This window comes from Rhinolophus sinicus, linkage group LG13 (genome assembly GCF_036562045.2).
Source record: "Rhinolophus sinicus isolate RSC01 linkage group LG13, ASM3656204v1, whole genome shotgun sequence".
NCBI classification, from domain to species: Eukaryota; Metazoa; Chordata; class Mammalia; order Chiroptera; family Rhinolophidae; genus Rhinolophus; species Rhinolophus sinicus.
Genome location: NC_133762.1, coordinates 39864131 through 39887115, shown reverse-complemented (window position 1 = coordinate 39887115; position 22985 = coordinate 39864131). Strand labels below are relative to the sequence as shown.

General features: G+C 48.9%; 1 protein-coding gene across 2 annotated transcripts; it reads left to right on the top strand.

Moving 5' to 3' along the window:
- Positions 1 to 5021: 5021 nt before the first annotated feature.
- On the top strand, positions 5022 to 22277 carry SLC52A3 (solute carrier family 52 member 3). Of its 2 annotated transcripts, none has more exons than XM_019755183.2 (6): positions 5022 to 5143; positions 14455 to 15079; positions 16756 to 17258; positions 18987 to 19110; positions 19526 to 19775; positions 20324 to 22277. In XM_019755183.2, exons 2-5 carry the CDS (start codon positions 14513 to 14515, stop codon positions 19736 to 19738), a joined length of 1407 nt encoding a protein of 468 aa, XP_019610742.1. In that variant the 5' UTR covers positions 5022 to 5143; positions 14455 to 14512; the 3' UTR covers positions 19739 to 19775; positions 20324 to 22277. The 2 variants fall into 2 exon arrangements, with proteins under 2 accessions (XP_019610742.1, XP_074173744.1); XM_074317643.1 differs by lacking the exon at positions 5022 to 5143 and adding an exon at positions 5778 to 5969.
- Positions 22278 to 22985: the final 708 nt, after the last annotated feature.

The following is a 22985-nucleotide window of genomic DNA, read 5'->3' as shown; positions in this document are numbered from 1 at the left end:
AGTCAGTCAACTAATATTTCCTGAGCTCCTGCTGTGTGACAAGCACAGACTAGGCACCAGGGCCTCAGCCATGAACAGAACAGACACACTCCCCATCCTTGTTGAGCTGACACGGGTGGGAGACAGACACCAAACAAGATACATAAGTGAATATCTAACACACCAAGGCACCAAGAGGAAAACTGGGTGGCATGAGGAGGTGAGGAGTGAGGAGGTGAGTGACAGCGGTGAGGCTATTTTAATAACCTCTGACGGATGAGATTGAGCAAAGACCTGAGTAAAGAGCAGGCAGGGGCGTGGAACTACCTGGGGAAAGAGAGCCCCAGGTAGAAGGAATAGCAAGTGCAAAGGCCTTGAGGCAGGGATGGAGTTTGCCTCTGAGACAGCAGCAAGGGGGCCAGGGCAGGGAGTGAAGAGTAAAGGAGTGGCGGGAGGGAGATGTGGTCGGGTATAAAGGCAGGTCCTACGAGGAGGTACTGAGCAGGGCTGGGAAAGCTAAGCAGAAGCAGGGCAGGCTCTGACTTATGTTACAGCAGCTTTCCTTTGGCTAAGAAGGGGATGAAGGGGAGAAAGGGCAGTAGTACGATAGCCAGTGAAGAGACTACTGCAATCGTCCAGGTAGGACATGAAGGAGGCTGGACTGATGTGGTGGCAGTGGAGAGGCACAGAGGGGCACGATTCTGGATCTGCTAAGGGATCAAATGTGAGTGTGGGAAAAAAATAAAAAGGAGTTAGGAGGGAATATAGCAGCTCCAATTCAGAGACCGTGCTCCTTGCCGTATCCACAGTGCACGGGACAGGGTTGATCAAAATCAATAGTTACTGAGCAAATAAAGGAAGAGAATCCCAGTCTCAGGTTCCCCCTTCAGACCCGACTGTTGTTTTTTGTTTTCTTTTTCAAGCCTGTCAGAAGACGACCTCTGGTGGCTAATTATTGGAACTGCAAATACCCACGTCGAAGACCATAAGGAATGCAGAATGGACCCTGGAAGATCTCCAGCTGGATAAAATCAGAGACCACACTCCACTCTCCACCCATTTTACGGATGAAGATACCTACGGTTGAGGTCTGATCTCAACAGGCAGTCCTTTCTGGCCTACCAGTTATTGTTTTCCAGTGCGGATGGGCCTATTATGGAAACCCCCACACCCTCCCATAGGATGCTGGGTGTCTATCCACTGACTTTCTACATTTCCAGGAAGCATCATAATGCCTGAGCCTGCATATGTTTCAGGTCTAGACATTCTTCAAGTCCCCAAGTAAGCCCATACCATTCATACTTAGCCGGATGTGAAATCTCTACCCCATCTGGACTAGAATCTCCACCATCCTTTACTTCTGGAATCCTGCCCCAGAGCACCCAGCAGAGGTCTGTCTACAAGGATCCATTTGTCACATACACACCTGGAAGCTGCTCCCCTCCCCTCCCAGCCCAGTTCTTCCAGCTTGGGTAAAGGGCATGCTCCCCCATCAGCACCCAATTTAGATGGCACCATGATTCCCACCACCTCCAACTCTTGGCATGCCTTCAACTGTTATTGTTCTTTACACAAGACAGAACAGAGGAGAGGAAAGGAGGCCCCAGATGTATTGTGAGCAGAGCAGAGAGGCTGTCACCTCCCTTTAGTTTCAAGTAAGACCTCTACTGATGCAATACAAGATGGCCTTTGATGTTTCTTTTATTTCTTTTTCTTTGTTTTTCTTTTTTAAAGTAAATTTTAATTTTAGGTTACACAACTAACAGTGATATGGATTCCTTGAAAATTGAAATATTTCAGTTAAGGCTAAAGTCTCTTTGAACACTCCCCACCACCCTTCCCATTCCCTGACCTCTTGCATACACACACAGTTCCAAAGTAACCACTTCTCAGTTTGAAATTCATCCTTGCAGATTTTTTTCTTTGGATGTATATGTGGTACACACACACACACACACACACACACACACACACCTAAAGAATATGTAATATTTATTTATGGGAATAATTTTTCTACGCAAATGGAATTATACTGTACATGTGACTTTTTTCTCCACTCTGTTCTGGGCTCTTGAATTCGATTCATGGATATGAGATGATATTTACTTTGATGGCGGGCTGCATTGTGCCCTTATGGGAAACAAACTAGTCTATAACTGCTCTGGAGACACCCTCAGACTCCTCTTTCTACCCCTCTTCTCCCGCATCTCCTTTTCCCTGCTCTCCTTCCTCCATCCCCCATTTTTTTTCTCACACTTAAGCCCCACACAACCCCCTTGAGAAGGTCCTAAACCACTAGATGCCCTTGAAAAGGTCTGTCTCCGGAGTTTGGGACTCCTTGCGCCTCCTGGTGGTGTCTCTGAGTAACTGCAGCGGCACCTCCAGCCCTCTAATCCATTCACCATTCAACTCATTCAGGAACGTAACTACCTTCACGTGAACCTGCTTGTGCCCGCCCTGGGGACGCGGCCGCAGATTAGCTTATCTCTGCCCTGAAAAGTCTCTTGGTGGAATCTGAGCGCCCTCGTGACCTGCCAGAAGAATCCATCTGTTTGAGAGCGCCGAGGAAGCCCTTTCCGGGAAACCAAAGGTGCTGGTGCAGTGTCTTTGGAGGGCAACTGGGTGGTCCCTTTCAGGTATGTTGTAATTCACTGCTACAAACTGAGCATACAAGTATTCTGGACATGGGCAAAAAGAAAGTTTCCCTGGATGTTTGTTGCAGCATTGTTCTTGATGGTAAATTATATGCGCCCAGCAATGGGGGCCAGCGAAATTCATCCCGGTGCATTTGCATAATGGAACACCTCTAGTTCCAGCCCTTGCCAGGTCTGGGACACTTTCCCCCTCAGAATGGCTCTACTGGCTCCCCTTACTCTGCAATCTGCCCCCCACTCAGTCCTCCCCAACTCCAGGTCCCCCTCACCCTGCTCTCTCTTTTTTCTACAGAACAAATCTTCTAACATACTAAATAATTTCTTATTTATTGCCCATCTTGCTCCACTAGAGTGTCAACTCTCCAAGGACAAAGGCTTTATGAATTTTGTTCGATTTTATATGCCAAGCACCGCTCACAGTACCTGACATACAGCTGACACTTAATATTAGGTTGGTGCAAAAATAATTACAGTTTAGGGATGGCCAGTTAGCTCAGTTGGTTAGAGCGTGGTGCTGATAACACCAAGGTTGCTGGTCAATCCCCACATGGGCCATTGTGACCTGTGCCTTCATTAAAAAAAAAAGTAATTGTGGTTTAAAAGGTTAAAAATAATTGCAAAATCACAATAACTTTTGCACCAATCTAATAGAAGTTAGTCAACGAATGAAGGTCTCAGGATATGGGCTATAGAAAGATCTCTAAGAGAGAAAGGCAAGCTTCAGACCAACACGGACGGTATGTCCCACTGTGTTAAGAATGTGGGTGGGATGTTTTCCTGGAAACCTAAAACTGCTTTTTTAAAAAGTCTATTACTTAAACAACAACAAAGGCTCTAAAAATTTCTGGAGATGACAAAGAAGGGGAGAACATTTTGACTGCGTTTCACTTATTCATGTATGCAACACACATACGAAGCTCCCAATACTGGTTATGTCAGGTAGGATGTCTGGAAAGGTTTCTTCGGAGGAGGTGGCGTTTGAGATTGACTTTGAAATATGGGCAGGATTGTGCCAGAAAGAGATGGGGCAGAAAGGATATTCTAATGGAAGTAGGGTTTCCAGGCGGGAATTCCCGCCCGTTCTCAGGAATTATTTTCGCTTTCCCGTTCCCGAATCCCAAGAAAAGTTGGTCGGGAAATTGAGAAAATCGGCTCCTTGAACCCAGGTGGTTGGTAGTATCAGCCATCACTTTGGGGGAACGATTCATTGTGGAGAACAGAAAACAGTTTATATCTCGGGATTCGGGAATGGGAAAGCAAAAAATATTCCTGAGAATGGGTGGGAATTCCTGCCTGGAAACCCTAAATGCAAGGAACCATATGGAAATTTTGGTGGCTCAGATGTACTATAAATACTTATGGAGTGGTAAGCAGTTCTGCTTGTAAGCTGCAAGGCTACACACAAAAAAGACAAGTGATAAAGTTGTCAAGGCTGATGGGTCCCCGCTGAGAAAGGACATAAATGTGAGGCTGAGGCATTTTTCTTGATTTGGTGAGCAATGGAGGAGTCTTTGAAGGTTAATAATAAGGATACATTTTTAAATAAAAATAATGTATGAGGCACCTGTGAGATGGCCAGAGTGGGACCAACCACATCAGCAGGGATGTGGTTCACACCTAAGGGAGAACTTCCTGTTGCAGTCAGAGGGGAGCATCTCTGGGAGGCAGGGATTGGGGCCAGGAGCCGCCTCACTGACAGAGTCCTGATGGAGGACACGCGTTTCAGACTCCTTAGGAGCAAATTCTTGTCCCTGTGAACCAAGGTGTTTGCTACCAACACTTCCTGAGCCCCTAACAGCTGAGAGAGCAGTCTAGGGTCTGTTTGCCCTCGTCCCAAGTATTCACCTGGGGACAGATTGCTTGATCAGTAAATGCATGTCTTGGACAATTATGCAAAAAGCAGGTCAGACTTATTTGTAGAAGTCAACATGCAGCAAGGATTTACCAAGTGTCAGGCCCTGTGCAGTTGATTTACATCATGTGAGTACCAGTTTGAGTCTGGGTTCGAATTCAGAGCCTGCTTTTACCAGCTATAGCACCTCGAGCAAGTCGCTTAACCGCTTTGTGCCTCAGTTTCCCCATCTGTAAAGTAGGGAATAAAAGTAGCACCAGCCTACTGCCTGGGGTTATTTAGAGAATTAAGCAGATAGGAGACCAGCTGTGCCAGGGCTTGACTGCTCCGGGCCTCTGTTTCCTCGTCTATAAAAGGGGGATAGTTATAGTACCCCCCCCCCCAAAAGGCTGGGGTGAAGATTAGCTGCAGGTCAAGCTGTGCCTGCCAGAGTCAGCTCAGCACACACTGGCTGATTGCCACCCTATGAGGAGAGCACTATTATTATCCCCGCTTTCCAAAGGGCTTGCTTAAGTTCACCAGTATTTGAACCAAGAGTTTCTGCTCCCTGGAGTTCTGTCCCTGTGGGAAAGGAATTCCAGTAGCCATGGGCTGGGGCCATCACAGTGGGCAAATCTTTTGCCTTCTGGAGATCAACCCTCAGGAAACCTGGATAGCTGTAAGTACTGGATAATGTCAGCCCTTTATTGTCACTGTCCCTGTGATAATCAGGACTCTCCTCCCAGCTAGGCTGCTGGACGGGTTCCAGACACACAGTAGGCTCTTGGTGACCCTGGGAGCCCCGCCCAACCTGCCCCAGCCTTTCCCCCACTTCGGGGGCGGGGACAGGTTAATACAAAACGAACCTCCCTGCCCCTCCCATGCAGAGCTGCTGGAGGAGACCAGCAGGTAAGCGGCCAGCGCTGGGCGGCTGTGGCCTGTGAGGGCACAGCTGCAGGTACCCGCGGCCGGCACGGGGTGGAGGAGGGGCAGTTGTCTGAGGACAGAAGGTAGCCCATGGCCTTTCCCCTAGTTTCAGGCTGCTGGGTCCAAGGCGGGAGGGATAGGAGGAAAGAAGGGCCTCCTTCTCTGCTGGCCAGTGGGTAGGGTTGGAATTGGGACAACTGGAACCGGCTGGGTGGACCAGACCTCCTCTCCAGGCCAGAACACTGGGCCCTCACTGACCTCTGCCCGGCTGCATTTCCACGCTTTTGGGATCTCTAGATGGCTGCTTCTGCCAGGTGGGGCTGGAGCCTCACCAGCCTGGCACCAGCACTGGGGGTTGGGGGTTGGGATGGGCACCAAGCAGAGGGGAACCCAGCCAAGGTCAAACCCGTGGGAAGCCTGAAGCCCTTCCAGACCCTGGGAGGGAGGAGGAGGAAGGGAACTTACAGTCCCAGCTGGCCCTCCTGGACTCCCGTTATCTCCTTGTTTACTCCCTGGCAGAAAAGCCCAACAAGCCTGGGCATCCTCCGAACCTCTGGTGGAACTTCAGTCCAGAGAGGGTGAGCAGCTGGCCTGAGGATACACAGCAGGGGGCATGGACAGGATGTGTGCCAGCAGCACCTCTTCTCTGGACCTCGGTTTCCCCAGATCTGTGAGATGGGAACATAGAATTGGAGGAGGGAGACCTGGGGGAACTCCAAGACAAGGAGAGGTGAAAAAGGCCTTTTGATACGCATGGCTGTGAGCTGTGACCAGCTGAGTGGCTAAGCCAGGCATCCAGCACACTCAGCTGCTCCTTTGCCTCCATTTCCTCCTTACCTCAGCTCCTCTTTTTGCCTTGCCTCTGTCCCTCTGTCTTTCATTCTGCTCATTTCTGCTTCTAGCTTTTGGTTCTTTCTGTCTCTCTGTGTCTCAGTTTTTTTCTCCATTTCTCCCTTTACGTTTTTGGTTTTGACCCTCTCAGTCTCCCTGCTCTGTTGACTCAAAGTCACCCCACTCTTGCCCAGACAACGTCCCCACCACCCTAATCATATGAGGGTGGAGACCAGCCCCAGACCCACAGGGAGAGAGGTCTGCAAGGACTCACCAAGGACTCCAGCAGCCAGGGACCTGGGACAATGCTGACTAAGACCCTTGTCCAGACTTTGTCAGACTCTGGCACTGCCTGGGGCCACCCTAGACAACTCAACCTGCATGGCTAAGGCAGGCTCTCTGTTCGTGGCCCAGGCTTTGGCAAACCAGATGGCCACCTGCACACTGAGAGAGGATAGGACCCTAACCTCATGGAGATGACACTCCAGTGGGAGAGACCATCACTTAACAGGCAGACAGAGATATACTCCAGTAACAGAGCTAATGCACCACAGTGCTGAGAAGGAATAAAGCAGAGAGCCAGACAGAGTGCTGGGGTGGAGGCTGCTTGGGCTCTGATGTTAAAGTCACACAGGACCTTTCCTGCCTGGTCGGGGAGGAGATGGGCCAGCCACACACTGAGGGTGCACTGGCCCTGGGCGGGAACTTCACACCAGCTCCCTTCTCTCCCTTGGGCCTGGGACTTTCAGCTTTAGATGTAAGAATGTGAAGGAAGGAGACACCTTTGCCTGGGGCTGTCCTGGCTTCTCTGTCTGTTTGCCCACCTGTTATAGGAGCATCTTAGGTGTCTCATTCAAAGGCTTAGGTTTCTGGTCTCCTACAATCACAGAAGGGGCCCCAGGAAGCAGGTATGTCTCGAAGCCTCAATCAGGTTCTCTGGGGTCTGTACCCCATTTCTCCTCTTCCCCCCACAAGCGCTGGGGAGGCCTGGGGGTAGAGGAAAGTGATCCTGCTCAGCTTGGCCTGTACAGCCTCTTCACACCCACTTACACCCCAGGGCTTTGCTCGTGCTGGTTACAGGTCTGAGTCCACGGTCAGACATGCCTGGGCTCAAATCTCAGCTCCTAGATGACCAGCTGTGTGACCTCAGAGAAATTACTTGCCCTCTCTGAGCCTCAGTTTCCTCATCTATAAAATGGAGATAATCATAATGCCTACCTCAGGACTGTTGAAAGGATTTGATGGATAATATATGTAAAGTGCTTAGAACAGAGCCTGTCAAGACATGCAGCCAATAAAAGGCAGCAATTGTAGTTGCTGTTGTTATTATTACTGTATGATCTTTTCTGCCTGGATTACTACACCAGCTTCCTAATGGGTTAACAAATTTCACTCCTGCTTCCACCCTGGCCCCACATGATTCTCCTCACAACAGCCAGCATGATTCTGTTAAAAATTAAATTAAGGCAGGTCCCACCTCTGCCTAGCAATGAGGATTTTGGCTTAGAGAAAATATCCAAACTATTGCCTACCAGACCCTACATGACCAACCTGTCTCCACTTGCACTGCTGCAGCTACACTAGCCTCCTGGCTAATTCTTGCAACACCAAGATCTGTTTCTGGGACACGGCAAGTGAGGCCCCACCCCAGGGCCATTGCACTTGCTGTTCCCGCCTCCTGGACTACTCTTTCTGCTGACATGGCTTACTGCCATGCATAGTTCCTTCATGTTCCCTCTGACAGCCCCATTTATGATCGCAGCCAGCCTCCATGATCGCCCCCTCCTCCAAGCTTCACTGTCCTCCACAGCTCTCATCAGTGGCTGACTTGCTCTATATTTCTGTCATTTTGCTTAATGACTGCTTCCCACACTTCCCTGAGAGCAGAGATTGTTGTCAAGAACACAGCAAATGCCCAATAAATACTGATTAAATGAATGAACAAGAACTGTAAGGTCACTGTAGAAAAAATAGAAAACAAAGATGCATTTTAAAAATACATGCATCCCAACCCATTCGAAGTGTTAGTTGTTCTGAGCTACTCCTCAGCTCTCTGAAAACATGCAGTTCCCTCTGCCCATGATGTCCCCCCACTCTTTGTCATTGATGGCTTTGTCCCCCAGGTCCAGGAGCATGTGGCACATGGTGTGGCTGGCCAGGAGTGGGCCAGGGCAGGGGAGCCATAAAGGAGATGGGTCGTTCTGGGCCATGCCACCAACATAACTTCTCCAGATAAAGAAACGGACTAAAATTGCCAAACCACTCCCCTCAAATTACACAGCTATGCTGGGGCCTAGATCATAACCCAGAGAAGTCAGCTCTGTGGGTGTGGAGGTAAGGCTTTTAGTGCATGGCACCCATTGTACAGAAATGAAATTCAGGCTCTTTACCTGCGCTGGCTGCCCTTACCTTCCCATCAAGCCCACTGCTCCAGCCATACTGGCCCAGGCTCATCTCTGCCCCAAGTTCTTTACAAAAGCTGTTCTTGCCAAGTATGGGTAGTTTATGACAGTCATGAGCCGCTTAATGACGGGGATATGTTCCCAGAAATGTGTCCTTAGGTGATTTCATCGTTGTACAAACATCATAGCGTGTACTTCCCCAAACCTAGATGGTATAGCCGACTACACACCTAGGCTCTATGGCACAGCCTATTACTCCTGGGCTACAAGCCTGTACAGCATGTGACTGGACAAAACAACACAGATTAAGTCACCCCCAAGAGAAAATGATGCAATCGAGAGACGGTAAACATGGGATGTACGAGGCTGCTGCCGACAGAATACGGCACACAGTTTTACAGCAAACATTTTTTGAATAAGTAGAAAGAATACACTCTAAGATAACAATAGAAAGTATAATATAGTAAATACATAAACCAGTAACATAGTTGGTTATTATCATGATCAAGTATTATATACTGTACATGATTGTATGTGCTATACTTTTCTACAACTGGCAGCGCAGTAGGTTTGTTTACACCAGTATCACCACCAACACGTGAGGACTGTGTTGTGCTAGGATGTCACCAGGTGATAGGAATTTTTCAGGTCCATTATAATCTTATGGGACCACGGTCATGTATGCAGTCCATCAGTGACTGAAATGGCAGAATGCCGTGCATGACTGTATTGTTTTTTAATTTTAAAAAGATTTAAACATTTGGCCCAGCTGGAATTGATTTGGGGGGCAGGGTAAGAAGTAAGAAAGAGACCCAGCTTTGTTCTTCCCAAATGACTACTCAATAGCAAGTCTTATTTTCTAACTGGTTCTATGCAGGAAAATTACATATTTATAAACATGTAACTGGCCTCCTTGCGGACCCCTTTCATTAGCTTAACGGCTTTTCAGATGATACAGGTAATCGTCTCCTGCAAATTCACCTCCTCTCTTTAATTATTTACTTCTTCCTCTTCATTAGGCACGTCATTTATCTACTACCTTCTGCTGTCAAGGCCTGGAACGGACCTTGGCCCCAAGTTGACTCCTAACCTTTTGCTGTCGCTCAACAACTAATTTTGTTGATTTTTGGTTTTTGATCAAATCCTTGTTGGGGTAGGACCTGAGTTTCTGAGTTGGAGCCTTAATAGTGAAGGAGATAAATACACTCATTCATTTTTGGTTACTATAATTGGTCAGTGTACATCCTTGAACATATATCTCTGTACATTGAGCTAGGGTTTTGCTGTATATAAAATTAGAGTGGCTTAAACAAGATAGAAGCTTATTTACAACTTAAACAATGTTAAATAAACAGAATAGTTCAGTGGCAGGCAGAACAGGGCTGGTATGGCAGCTCTGTGCCACAAAGTTCTGAGAGGTCTAATCTCCATCTGGCACCCACACTATCTCCCATGGTGCAAAATGGCTGCTGGAGTTCTTGCCATCACGTCTGAGTTCCAAATAGCAGGGAGGAGGAAGAACAAAATGGCACCCTCCGTTATCTTGAAGGAGATTTCTCAAGTCCCTGAGAACTTTATTGTCCTGGGCTTGATCTGGGCCATGCCTAGCTACAAAGGAGGCTGGACACGTTGTCCTTTGACTTGGTGACCATTTGCCCAACCAAAAATCTGGTCTCTGTAACAACTAAGGAAGAAGGAAAGAATGGCTAATGGGAAGCATCTAGCAGCCTCAGCCTTGGAATAGCATACAACTCTCTACCTATTTTTTCTTCCCATATTGTTTCACCAATCATAATCAGAACTCGGTCTGAGTTGGCCCAGGACAGCTTTTTTTCAGTGGGATTCTGCCTGCTTTACACCAGATTCTGGTCTCAGGTGAGGTGGGCAGCCATCACCTGTTTCTGGATCTTCTTGGAGAGTATAGTGGGAAGCTGAGACGCGCACCAGAGCTCCTGGTCTTTGAAAGAGGTCTTTTCCCTCCTCCACTCCACTGACCCTCCAGGAGGACCTGCCCGCGTTTTGCAGCCACTGAGTTACCTACCTTGGCCAAGGTAGGGTGGGAAACTCCGCCTTCTCATCTAGTCCCAGCAGTCCCCTCCTCTCCACCCCCAAGTCACCTCTACCTAGACCTGTGATTGCACTTGAGGTCTGCAACCCACACACCTCTTCCTCCTACTTTTCTCTGGGGACACCCCTGTGGCTTTTCTCCTTGTATCGTTCAGAGCTCCGGACACAAAGTAGATGCTTTATCATCCCTTGTTGGTTGATTAGGAGGAAGTAATGATAAAATTTTGCCTTCAGGAATAACTTGTGTTGTGGTAACCAGAAGTGTGTTCGAGGTAATTGAATGTCTTCAAATGCAGTTGAAATCTGCTGAAATAGTAATCAGAGCAGTTAACGTTTGTTGAGCATTTGCTCTGTCAGGCACCATTCTAGCATTCTGCAGGTTCATGGTCATTGCAATCTTGATGGTGGTACTGGGAGCCTCCCCATTTTGCAGAAGAGGAATTGGTCACAGCAAATTAAGTCATTTGCTCAGCTTAGATGGGTTGAAGCTGGGATTTGAACCCAGGCATCTGGCTCCAGATTTTACTATAGGAGAGAACAGTGGCTGAAGTCTGAGAGAGAGGGCCCAAAACTAGATTCCAGCCCCACCATTGCCCCAGCTTGTAAGGGATCCTGGGCAAGCCACACCTCCCTCTCAAAAATAAGGGATTGCAGTGCCTACAGGACCAGGCAGGGCCCAGGCCGGTCTCCTAAGGTAAAGAGGGTCAAGAGTGAGTGTTACCATATGAGCATGCGTGGTGTGGTCTTCCAGAATATTCCCGAGAAGCCAGAAATCTTGGGTTTAGTATGACACCTCCTGACTTGCGGATTTTAGTAACCAATTGCTTATAACACACAGCAAAGCAAAATAATACATCTGTTGCCTGGTTGAGACCCAGAAGTTGCCAATTTACAAATACTGAGCTGGCTAGATCATCTGAAAAGTTCTTCTGCCTTCAAAATGCCAGATTCCAAAGCAGACTTCTGCCCTCTAAGAGCGTCAGTCTCCCCAGAAATGTGCCTGCGTACGTCCACACCAGAAAACCTTACATGAAGGGAGCCTGGGGTCCAGTGCTGGGCAGCCAGAGGAGATTTCCTGGGCACAGGGTCCTGCAGAAAGCTGGGCTGCAGAGGAGGAAGGGGGGGGGTGCAGCCAGGCAGGTGGCAGTTGCCTGGAGCTGCTCCTCTCTCGGCTCCTCCCTGGTGTACCCAGAGCCGGGCTGTTAGGCCATCTTCACAGGTTAGAGAACAGAGCTTAAGTGACTTAGCTAAGGTGGTGGAGCGGGACAGAAAACAGGTCTGACTGCATTCTGCTCCAACACTTCCCAGAGAGGAAAAGAGGTGGCTTTGGGAAAGGGTGGAATGGGTTTCCCCAGTGGAGGAATGAGGAAGGGAGCCGGGATTTGAGAGTCAGTTCTGGGTGTGGGAACCCTGCTGTGGTGTCAAGACTTTCCTGGGTAAAGCATTGCCACAAGGGGCACTCCTGAAGGTTCCAGAAGAACAGAGACAAGGCGGTAAAGACCGACAGTGTAAACTGAGCAGAACCAAAGGATCAGGGGTCACCACAGGGTCACGGTGAGGGGGAGCCAAGTACTGCAGGGGACCCACTCCAAATCCCACCTCCCAGTCTTAGGAGAGCCCCTCCAGCCCTGTGGACCCCACCCCATTTCCCATCTGTGAAAGGAAGTGAGTGATTGGCCCAGTCAACATTCCTCTCCAAAATGGTGCTTGAGCCACCAGTGATTTCAGGTGGTGCCTCAGAGGGATTTTTTTTCCCTTTCTAATTTTGAATAGTCATGTATTCATTTTCATGTGAATCAGAAAAAATAACTCTGTTGGTATGCCTGGCATTTCACCATCATGAAAATAGCTAACCCTTGGTGAGTGTACTGTGTGTCAGGTGCAGTTTGAGACAAGAGAAACTCAACATATTTGCATCTCATGGATACTGTCATTGTCTTTTATTTACAGATGAGGTGAATGAGGTACAGAGAGGCAAAGTCACTTACTTGCCCATAGTCACTCTCCTAAGTCCGTAAGTGGCAGAGCTGGGTTCAAACCCAGGCACCTGGCTCCAGAGTTTCACTCTGGCCTCTCCAGTATTTTTGCTTAGATTGAGGGTAGATGGAAGACAGTCACATCACAGGTAGTATGACACAGGTTATTGTGAAAGTGGTAAACAGATGGCAGAATGGTCCAGCGGGCTCCGAGGACCTGTCCAGCTAGGGAGTTCTATAATTTGAGAAGCAAAAAGCCAGATTGGAATTTTATAGCAGGTAACCATATTTTTGTAACAGGTAGTATGTTTATGGTTCACAAGTCAAAACCCTAGAAAAAAGATCTACAAATCCTTTTTTTTTTTTTAAAGATTTTATTGGGGAAGGGGAATAGGACTTTATTGGGGAAGTGTGTATTTCCAGGCCTTTTTTCCAAGTCAAGTTGTTGTCCTTTCAATCTTAGTTGTGGAGGGTGCCGTTCAGCTTCAAGTTGTTGTCCTTTCAGTCTTAGTTGTGGAGGGCGCAGCTCAGCTCCAGGTCCATTTGCCCTTGCTAGTTGCAGGGGGCGCAGCCCACCATCCCTTGCAGGAGTCGAAGGGGCAACCTTGTGGTTGAGAGGACGCGCTCCAACCAACAGAGCCATCTGGGAGCTCAGCGGCAGCTCAGCTCAAGGTGCTGTGTTCAATCTTAGTTGCAGGGGGCGGAGCCCACCATCCCTTGCGGGACTCGACGAATTGAACTGGCAACCTTGTGGTTGAAAGCCCACTGGCCCATGTGGGAATCGAACCGGCAGCCTTCGGAGTTAGGAGCGCGGAGCTCTAACCACCCGAGCCACTGGGCCGGCCCTACAAATCCTTTTGTACAGGTGCTATAAACATCCCAGCAGTTCCTGTGTGTCCTTCCAGGACTGCTTTGTGCAAATGCAAGCAAAGAAAACATATTCTTCCTCCTCTTCCCCTGTGTTCAAAAGGCAGCACACTGTCTGCCTACCTGTATGTTGTTCATTTGTCAACGTAGCCTCAGGACCTGTCCCTGTCAGCCTGGGAGGTCTCCCATGTTCCTCACTCTTTTTGACAGGTGTATAGCTTTCCAACTCGTAGGCATTCTTTTCATTGGCCCCTCCTCTGTGGATAGGCACTTGGGTCATTTCATATGGTTTGCTATTACCAACAAGGCCACGAGGAATAATAACCTCATACGTGTGTCATTTTGTCTAGGGCAAGTAATCTTTGGAACAATCTTGGTGAGAAACGGTACCTTGAGTTATTGTTAATGGACATTTCCCATGATAAATGTAGGTGATAATCTTTTCATATGTTTAAGGTTTATTTGTACTTTTTCTTGAACTGTTGCCCATTTCTCTAGTGGGTCTTCTTGTTCTTCATTTTCTAAAAATTCTTTATATATTAGGAAGATGAGCTCTTTGTCGGTGCTTTACATTGCAAATATATTTCCCCCACATTGTCATCTGTCTTTTGATCTTGCTGTTGGTATTTTTTTGCCTTTTTTGCAGAGGGTGTTTTGTTGGCTTATTTGTTTGCTTTTGTGTGTTTTCATATTTGTGCAGTTGAATGTATCAAACTTTCCTTTGGTGGTCTCTGGATTTACAAGTCATGGTTAGACAGCCTTTCCTCCTGGAAGGTTAGTTATAAAGGAATTTGCTCTTGTTTTTTGCTAAAAAGCCAACTTGTTCATGAAAAGGGGAATGAGAAAACTCTGGGCCCAAAAACCCAGCCTTTTGCTACACTGTGAACCTGACATTGCTCACCTGGTATTTTTCTCTGTAGGCCCTGCTACAGACTAACCTGGGGAGGTGGCAGCCTCTGGCCCAAGGCACGCATCACCATGGCCCTCCTGACACACCTGTTGGTCTGCACCTTCGGGATGGGCTCCTGGGTAGCCATCAACGGGCTCTGGGTAGAGCTGCCCCTATTGGTGGCAGAGCTGCCTGAAGGCTGGTACCTGCCCTCCTACCTGACAGTGATCATCCAGTTGGCCAATGTCGGCCCCCTCCTAGTCACCCTGCTCCATCATTTCCGGCCTGGCTGCCTTTCCGAGGTGCCCGTCATCTTCTCCGTGCTGGGTGTGGGCATTGTCGCCTGCATCCTCTTTGCCTTCCTCTGGAACGTCACCTCTTGGGTGCTGAGTGGCCACCACAGCGTCACCTTCATGGTCCTCACCTTTTTCCTGTCCCTGGTGGACTGCACCTCCTCCGTTACCTTCCTGCCCTTCATGAGCCAGCTGCCTACCCACTATCTCACCACCTACTTTGTGGGTGAAGGACTCAGCGGCCTCCTGCCTGCCCTGGTGGCTCTTGCCCAGGGCTCAGGGCTCACCACCTGCGTCAACGTCACTGAGACCTCTCACACCACCCCAAGCCCTAATACCACCTGGAGGACCGACACTCCACAGGTACCTGGCATCACCCAGAGCTGGTACAGTGCTCTGTACCTCATCACAGCAAGATCACTTTTTTCTGACATGTTGGGTGGACCCATGTTCTTGACCTGGCTGCAGCTGAGATGTCCTGGGAGAGCTACTGAAACAGACCAGTGGGCCTCTCACACAGCCAGATCATTTAAATAAGACTCTCTGAAGGTGGGGCTTCCCTGAAATCCTTGAGGTCAGATGTGTATTGGAATCTGGAGTTTCAGATTTTAGAACACACCTGCCCCACCTGTTTTGCAGTAATCCAGTACAGTGACAGCGCTGTAAACGGCCTCACATCCCTTCAAGTGTTGCTGCCAAGTGAGTCATGAAAAAATTCTGAGCTTTTTGGATTTCCAAATTGCGAAATAGGGCTTGTCAGTTTATATGTATTCAAAATTCCCCACGTGATGCTAATGTACAGCCAGGGCTGAGAACCATAGACTTTACACATTGCCTCAACACCCCCTGTTGTTAAAACGTCTGTCAACGTAAGAAACGTCCAAATCTGTAGAGAATTTTTATAAGAGTTTATTTGAGCCCAAACTGGTGACAATTGCCAGGAAGCAGGATCTCAAATACTTTGGAGGATAATAGTTTTGCAGTTTCTTTTATGCATTTGAAATTAAAGAGGGAACGTAAGGAAAGTTACATGAAGGTGGGAGAAGGCAAGATGGGTACTAGATTACAAAATAGTTAAGATTCTGTGCTCTCTTGAGGATGATTAAGCCTTTGAGTGTCCTTACTCTGGCATTTCAAAGGTGTGTTAACCTAGATGCACAGAAACAATGGACAGGGCTTCCTTAAGGCAAAGATAAGCCTTTCACTAAAGAATCTATATGCCTGGGCGTGACTACCCTACCATGATCTGCCCAGTTAGGACTTCATGCTCAGATCACCCCTTGAGGTTACTTTCCATAGAACCCCTTTTTCCAGCCACATTTCAAACTTTTTTCCACTAGATATTGGACAACTTACTATACGTCTGGTGTTAATCCAAACCACAGCAGTACAGCAGTGGTTGCAAACCAGTGGCCTAGGCCATCGTAGGTGGCGAGCATTTTTTTTTCTTTTTCAAGTGTTTGAATTAGTTGATGGCATTTACATTTTTTGAAATTTCACACATATGAATCTAGATGTATGGTAATCTCTAGGAAAGAGACCTGGCCACACCAGGCCACAACGCCACAGGGGGACTTGGGGTGCCGCTGCTCTCCTGCTGGCTGGTCCCCCGGCAGCCCCTCCTCTGAGCATATTTGTGGTTGTCAACCCTGGAGAACAGTAGAGTGGGAAGAGGTATAGCTTCTGAGTCAGAAAGAACCTAGTGGACTGGGTTTGCCACATGCTTCTATGACCCTCAGGTAAGACGAACTGTTCTGCTACTTCCGTTCCCTCTAAAAGTGGGGAGAATGGTCCCTGCTGCACAGGGCTGTTAGGAGGTGCATGTGAGCTGAGGTGTGCCAAGCGCTGGTGCCTGCCAAGCAGTCAGTCAGTGTGAGCACTTATTATCATTACCTTAGTAGTTCTGTGTATAGCATTCATCACACGCTTATTAATAATAACGCATCATATTTATTGTACATTATCATTATTAATGCTGTCGTGACCTGTGTCCCACCGTTGCCTAGGGATCCGATGACCCTTGTCTTGTCTTTCCCCAGGGAGATAACAGCACTCCTGCATCTGGTCTCAGTGGCACGGCGCTCTCCACGGGCCGTCTGGAAAGCCACTACCTCCCCGCCAACTTCTCGCCCTTGGTCTTCTTCCTGCTCCTGGCCTTCATGATGGCCTGCTGCCTCATCGCCTTCTTTCTCCTCCAGCATTACCCCAGGCACTGGAAAACCTCCACAGAAGACCTCCTTACCTCCCAGGTCACCCTCTACGCTATCCGGCCGCTGAAAGAGGGCCTCGGCCCCCCAGGCCCGGGGGACAGCAGTAAAGGCCCGGGGCATCTGGAAGAGAAAAGTGCCCCTCACCACCCGGCCCAGCTGATCTTCATCTACGTCCTGGTGGCCTTTGTGAATGCTCTCACCAACGGCGTGCTGCCCTCTGTGCAGACCTACTCCTGCCTGTCCTACGGGCCTGTCACCTACCACCTGGCCGCCACCCTCAGCTCCATGGCCAACCCCCTGGCCTGCTTCTTCTCCATGTTCCTGTCTACCAGGTCTACCCCCTAACTGGCCCTGGGAAACTCTGTTTGGGGGTGCACTTCATTCCAGAAGCCAGAATTCCAAACCCCACCATCAGGCTGTATGTGTAGTGCTTAAGAATATGGTTCCTGGGGCTTGACAGCCTGGGTTCAAATCCCGGCTCTGCTACTTACTAGCTGTGTGATATTGGATAAGTCACTTCACCTCTCTGTGCCTCAGGGATTGTTATCTGGAAAATGGAGAAAATAATAGTTCTACCTCCTCAGATTGCTGGGAGTATGAGATGAGCTAATTCGATAAAGCTTTCAAAGCAGTTCCTGGTGCACAGCAGGCCCAGTGCGTCTACCATCACTGCCACTGGCCCACGAAAAGCAACCACCAGGCAAGAACTGAAGTTCCCATTTACAAATGGAAACCCTGAGGCTTGGAGAAAGGGCTGGCCCTGGTCTCATTCCCAGGATTTCAGCCCTGCCCTCCTGCCTGTAGCGCATGCTGTCTCCTTTACAGCTGCAGTTCTAGAAGAATGACTGGGCAAATTGATAAAATGCAGATTGAGCCAGCCTACATTGGGACCTGGGATTTCAAATTTTAATAAGTAACCTAAGTGACACAAGGACTTCAGACCCCCGTAGGAGAAAGGCCCACCTTGGGGTCATGAAACTTTAAGTCCCACAGCCTCCCATCCACCCCTCTGCCCTGCACGACCTCACTGGCCTCAGTCCTGCACATGCCCACCTCCCTCAGCGCTGCCCACCCTGACCTGCCACAGCCACCTCCTCCGGCCCTGGAAGGAGTGAATATAGGAGAGTTAGACGGAAAATGTCAATTTGCCAGAAAGCTGAATTTTCTCCCTGGGGCTTAAAAACTGTGGAAGGAGGCTGGAGATTCTAGGGAAGCAGGACCAGAAACCACAGACCTGTGAAATCTGAGATGCTCAGAATGTTAGAAATACAGAATCTGAGAGTCAGGGAATCTAAAAATCTTGGAGCAGGAAGAGTCCTTTGAGGCAGGGGCAGACTCTCCACTTTCACCCAGGATGCAGACCAACCTTGGTGTTCTGAAGAATATGGACAGGAAGACCCCAGGGTCAGAGATTTCAAAGGAAGGACAGTGTCCTCAATTGTCAGACCTGGGTCTACATGGGAGGCCACCAGGAGAATGCATCCAAACTGGCCACCAGGGTCCCCAGATCGTGCAAGCCTCACGTTGTAGATGGGCAGCTGAGGCCAAAAGGGAAGGGCCACCCCAGATCAACACCACATCCTGCAGTGCCAGTGCTGTGATTAAAGCCACCTTTTCCTCAGCCTGGCTTCTGGCTGAGGTTGGGTGTGCTGCAGGAGGAAATGACAGCAGGTAAAATACCAGGTACGGCCCACAGCCAAGGTCAGGCCCTGCACACTCTGCTCCCACAGGCCCCACATCCCTGCAAGACTCATTTTGAAGGTGAGGAAACTGAGGCTTAGGGACTAGTCTCAGCTTAAATGGTGGAACTAGGATTTGAACCCGGTCTGTGCACCAGGGTCATTCTGTTTCTCCTGCTGGGATGCTGGGCCCTGCCATTAATGCTCAGGGTGACTTAAACCAGCCTTGTCCGTCAGGAGCTTCACTGAGCCTCTTTAGCCAGGTGGCCTGGAAGTTTCCATGGGTCTAATCTCTAACCCTGGAGATGCTGACCATTCCACATGGCCCCCAGGGCAGGGGAGGCAGAGGTCAGGCCTCTCACCTCCCCCACTCTTCCCTAGATCGCTGCCATTCCTGGGGGTCCTCACAGTGCTTGGGACCAGCTTTGGGGCCTACAATATGGCCATGGCCGTGATGAGCCCCTGCCCCCTCATGCAGGGCCACTGGAGTGGAGAAGTCTTCATTGTAAGTATCTGCTCCCACAGGTGGCCCCTCACCTAGCCAAGGCCTGGGGAGACCCTGGGTATAGCCCTTCCTATTGACCAAAGTCTGTGGTTGCTTATTCCTGAAGCCCCAGATTGGGGGGCGGGGATGCTTCTCATTTGGGAGAGGAGGCTTAGGAACGTGAAGTGTCTGGTCCAAGGTGATAGTCCAGCCTGAAAGCTACAGTCTTCCCACCATTTGTACATCAACAGTGGCCTTCTCCCAGAGGCCCTTGACTTGATCGTGGGGGACAGAAAAGCCACTGGGCTCTCCTTTGCCCTTGGGGAGGGGTCAACTCATGGGGTTCCCTTAGCCCTGCTAGGTCACCCTTTACCCTTCGCCCCTGGGGTCACTCCAAAGCCCCCTTCACTCTGCATCTCTCACCCTATCTCTGCAGGTGGTCTCATGGGTGCTCTTCACTGGCTGTCTGAGCTATGTCAAGGTGATGCTGGGCGTGACCCTGCGCGACCATAGCCGCAGCGCCCTCTTGTGGTGTGGGGCGACCGTGCAGCTAGGCTCGCTGTTCGGAGCTCTACTCATGTTCCCACTGGTCAACGTTTGGCAGCTCTTCTCATCGGCGGACTTCTGCAGCCTGCAGTGCTCTGCCTAGGCCTACTGGAGGCACCTGGAAATTGGAACCCAGACAGGCAAGGCAAGGGCCCAAGATTACAGGGCAAGTGGGGGGGGGGGGGCGGACTCGGAGGCAGACCCTGAACCATCAACACAAACTCCCCTCGTTAAGGCGGGGAAGCCACAGGCCTCCCATGGGACCTGAAAATGTAAAGCACTGCCCTACCCAACTCTGAATCACAGAGCCTACAGTTCCACCCTTTCAGAACTTCCTTCCCCTCTTGAGAGATAACTGACTATCTCTGGAGGCAGGCTCAAGGGTGTTAGAAGGGAAAGAGCTGGGAGGGTGAGCTGGCCTCACAAGCAGTGTGACCTCGGGAAAGTCAGTTGCTTTCTCTGTGCCTCTGTTTCCTCATCCATAAAATGGTATTATAATAAATAGCACCTGCCTCAGAGGCTTGGCACAGGGATAAAAGGGAAACACGCCGAGCATGTAGCCAGCCTTCCTGGGCACTTCCTCATCTGAGGCCCAACAGCAATAACAAGAGTGACAACACAGCCTAAAGTGGCCAGAGGGCTGGAGAGATGACCCCTGCCCCATATTCTTTCCCCACTATCCTCACAGAGGAGCTTCTAGAAGACAGATGGCTAATGGGATCTCAGGCATGTTGGCTCCCCGATTCCCAGTGTGGACGGACAGCGTACTTCACATACCCCTTCCCATCTCCCCTCCAGACCCCAGAAGGCCTATTTCTTGGACAGTAAGTGACCTTCTGGGAGACAGAGAGGTGATGAGGCGAGGGGCTACACCACGCCTCTGAAAGTGGGTCCCCATCCAACTCATCAAGACTAAAAAGTGGACACCGAGGACCCCAAAAAGCATTTCTCCCGACTGCAGGGAGGAGTATGGGGAAGGGTGTATTAGCTCTCTGATTGGTTTTTGGTTTTACTTTTCGTTGGTGTTTTGTTTTTTTGTTTTTTTAAATAAAGACATTCCCTGCTTTTACACTAAGATCAGCCTTCCATGAAAAAGTCCAAATGAACCTCTAAAATGTATCAATATCATCAGTTTTCAGTTGGCTGCAAGGTCAAGACTGAGCTCAGAAACGGACAGAATCAAGTGCTTAGAGAATGTCTGGACCTAGCGTTTCTTTTCTTTAGTGGTTTGTTTGGTTTGCTTGCTACCACCCCTGCTTTTTAATTTATTTTTAATAGATAATATAGTCAATATGTTTCAAAAATCAGAAAATATACAATGGTGTTCAGCAAAAAAAATCTCATCCCTCTCCTCCTCCTGGTCTGCCCAGCACCTCTTACACACACACAAGAGCACTTTTCTTAATCCCTTCTCTTCTAGAGATTATGGAAATATAATATATACAGAGTCTTTTTACAGAAAAAGTAGTAAACTACTGTGTACTTTGCACTTAAACGGAGAATGAAACTGGAACGTGTTCTTGTTCTTTGTCATGACTGCATAGTATTCCACTGTATGGAGGTACAAGATTCCTTTATTAAGTAGCCCTCTGCCAAAAGACATTTGAAGGTGTTGGAAACAAAAATTAAAAATAAAATCTCCTGCCAACCCAGAAAACCTCTCCACAAAAGTAGAAGAGAAAGAAAACAGTTTTTTTATTGAATATGCATTAAACCAGATGGTGGTATACATCCCAGACAATCTGCTAAAGAGATTGCAGAGGCAGAAAGAAACCCCATCCTGCTTTTATATACAAGCAGATACAACCAATTACATCCACGTTCTCAAACAGTAGCTAGTCCTCAAGTAGGAGGGCCAGACAGCACCATCTGTCACATAGTTTATCATTGGGGTGGCTATCTGTGTTAACTAATTGTCCTTATCCACAGGAAAAGAAACTCATATCTTTATGAGAGGAGGTTGTTTGGCAACTTGGAGCCCAGCACTGAAGTTAGGCTCCCACCCTCCCACAGAGACTGGGCAATAGGGGTGCTGGGTTACTTGATGTTTACATTACGAAGAGATGGCTCCCAGGTCCCTGAGAAAAACATTCCTGGGTGGTAAACCTGGCAAGAGGCTTATTCAGCTTTTTAAAGAACCGCATACATCTGAAAGGGGCAGAAAAAGAATTTACAACTTCTCTGAAGTAAATGCTCTAAGTAAAGGGAGAAGGGGTGTCTCCCTTTTTGGCACCAGGAAGAATATTTTTTAAATTTGTATTTGCCCTTTCAAGTGCATTTGGGTTGTTTCCAAGCATTCCCTCCCAGAAAGAATGTTGGAGTGGATTGTGAGCAAGAAACTCTGTGCTGACACGTGAAGATGCGCCAAGAATAATTACACACGTGGAGAGTAGACGCAGAAGAGCAAGTACAGTACGGAGCTGGCCACGCTAATATATTCTGTCAAGGACAGGTGGGAGGGCAAGTGACTTGGTATCTGGAAAAGGCACCTCCATTTGACAACCCTCTCTGTGGTTTTGCTTTTACTCACCACCCTTGGAAGTCTCGATGACGCTGACGGCCTTGAAGGTAACGCGCATGAGTTAGCACACCTCCATCCCCTCTGTGAGACGGGGATGATAAAAGCACTTCCCTCTCGCTTTGGAAGGTCTTCTTATTTTTAATTTAACACCGTCTAATGCTTCAGACAGACGGTACATGAACCTCCAGGTGTGTCCCAGGCAGGCCCTATAAATGCGGTAGTGAGCTAGCAGGGGTCCAGACAGGGAAATGATCTAGCCAGAGTCCCCCAGAAAATGGGCCGCAACGTCAGGGCCCAAACTCTGGCTCTGAATCCAGGGTTCTTTCTAATGAGCTGTTGGCATAAATATTGAGACACACTCCAGAATTATCCTGAAGGAAGGTGGCCCCAGGAACCTGAATATGTAAAATCAGGCCAAGACTGCTTTGAGGAGAGGCCCACAAAGCCGTCTAAAAGAGAATTGGTAGGGTTTCCACCAATACGCTTCCTCAGGGTTGGTCAGCACTAGAATGATGAAAAAGGGAGTCTCTACCCTGTTCATCCTCACTAATGTCCACCACAGTGACCATCAGTTTATGGCGCTAAAGAGCCTGCCTGCTGCCGCCCTTCCTGGCTGGCTGGGTGCCAGGGCCTGGGGCCATTCCTGCGGTTACCTACTGAGGGCCTCCCCATGCCCTGGGCTCTTCCTGAGACTTTACTGATTTAATTCTCCCAGAAGCCCTAGAAGTATTTCTTGTATCATCAATTCTATTTTGCAAATGAAGAAACTGAGGCAGAGAGGTTAAGTATCTTGGCTGAGGTCACACAATCAGTGAGAGGCAAAACGAGG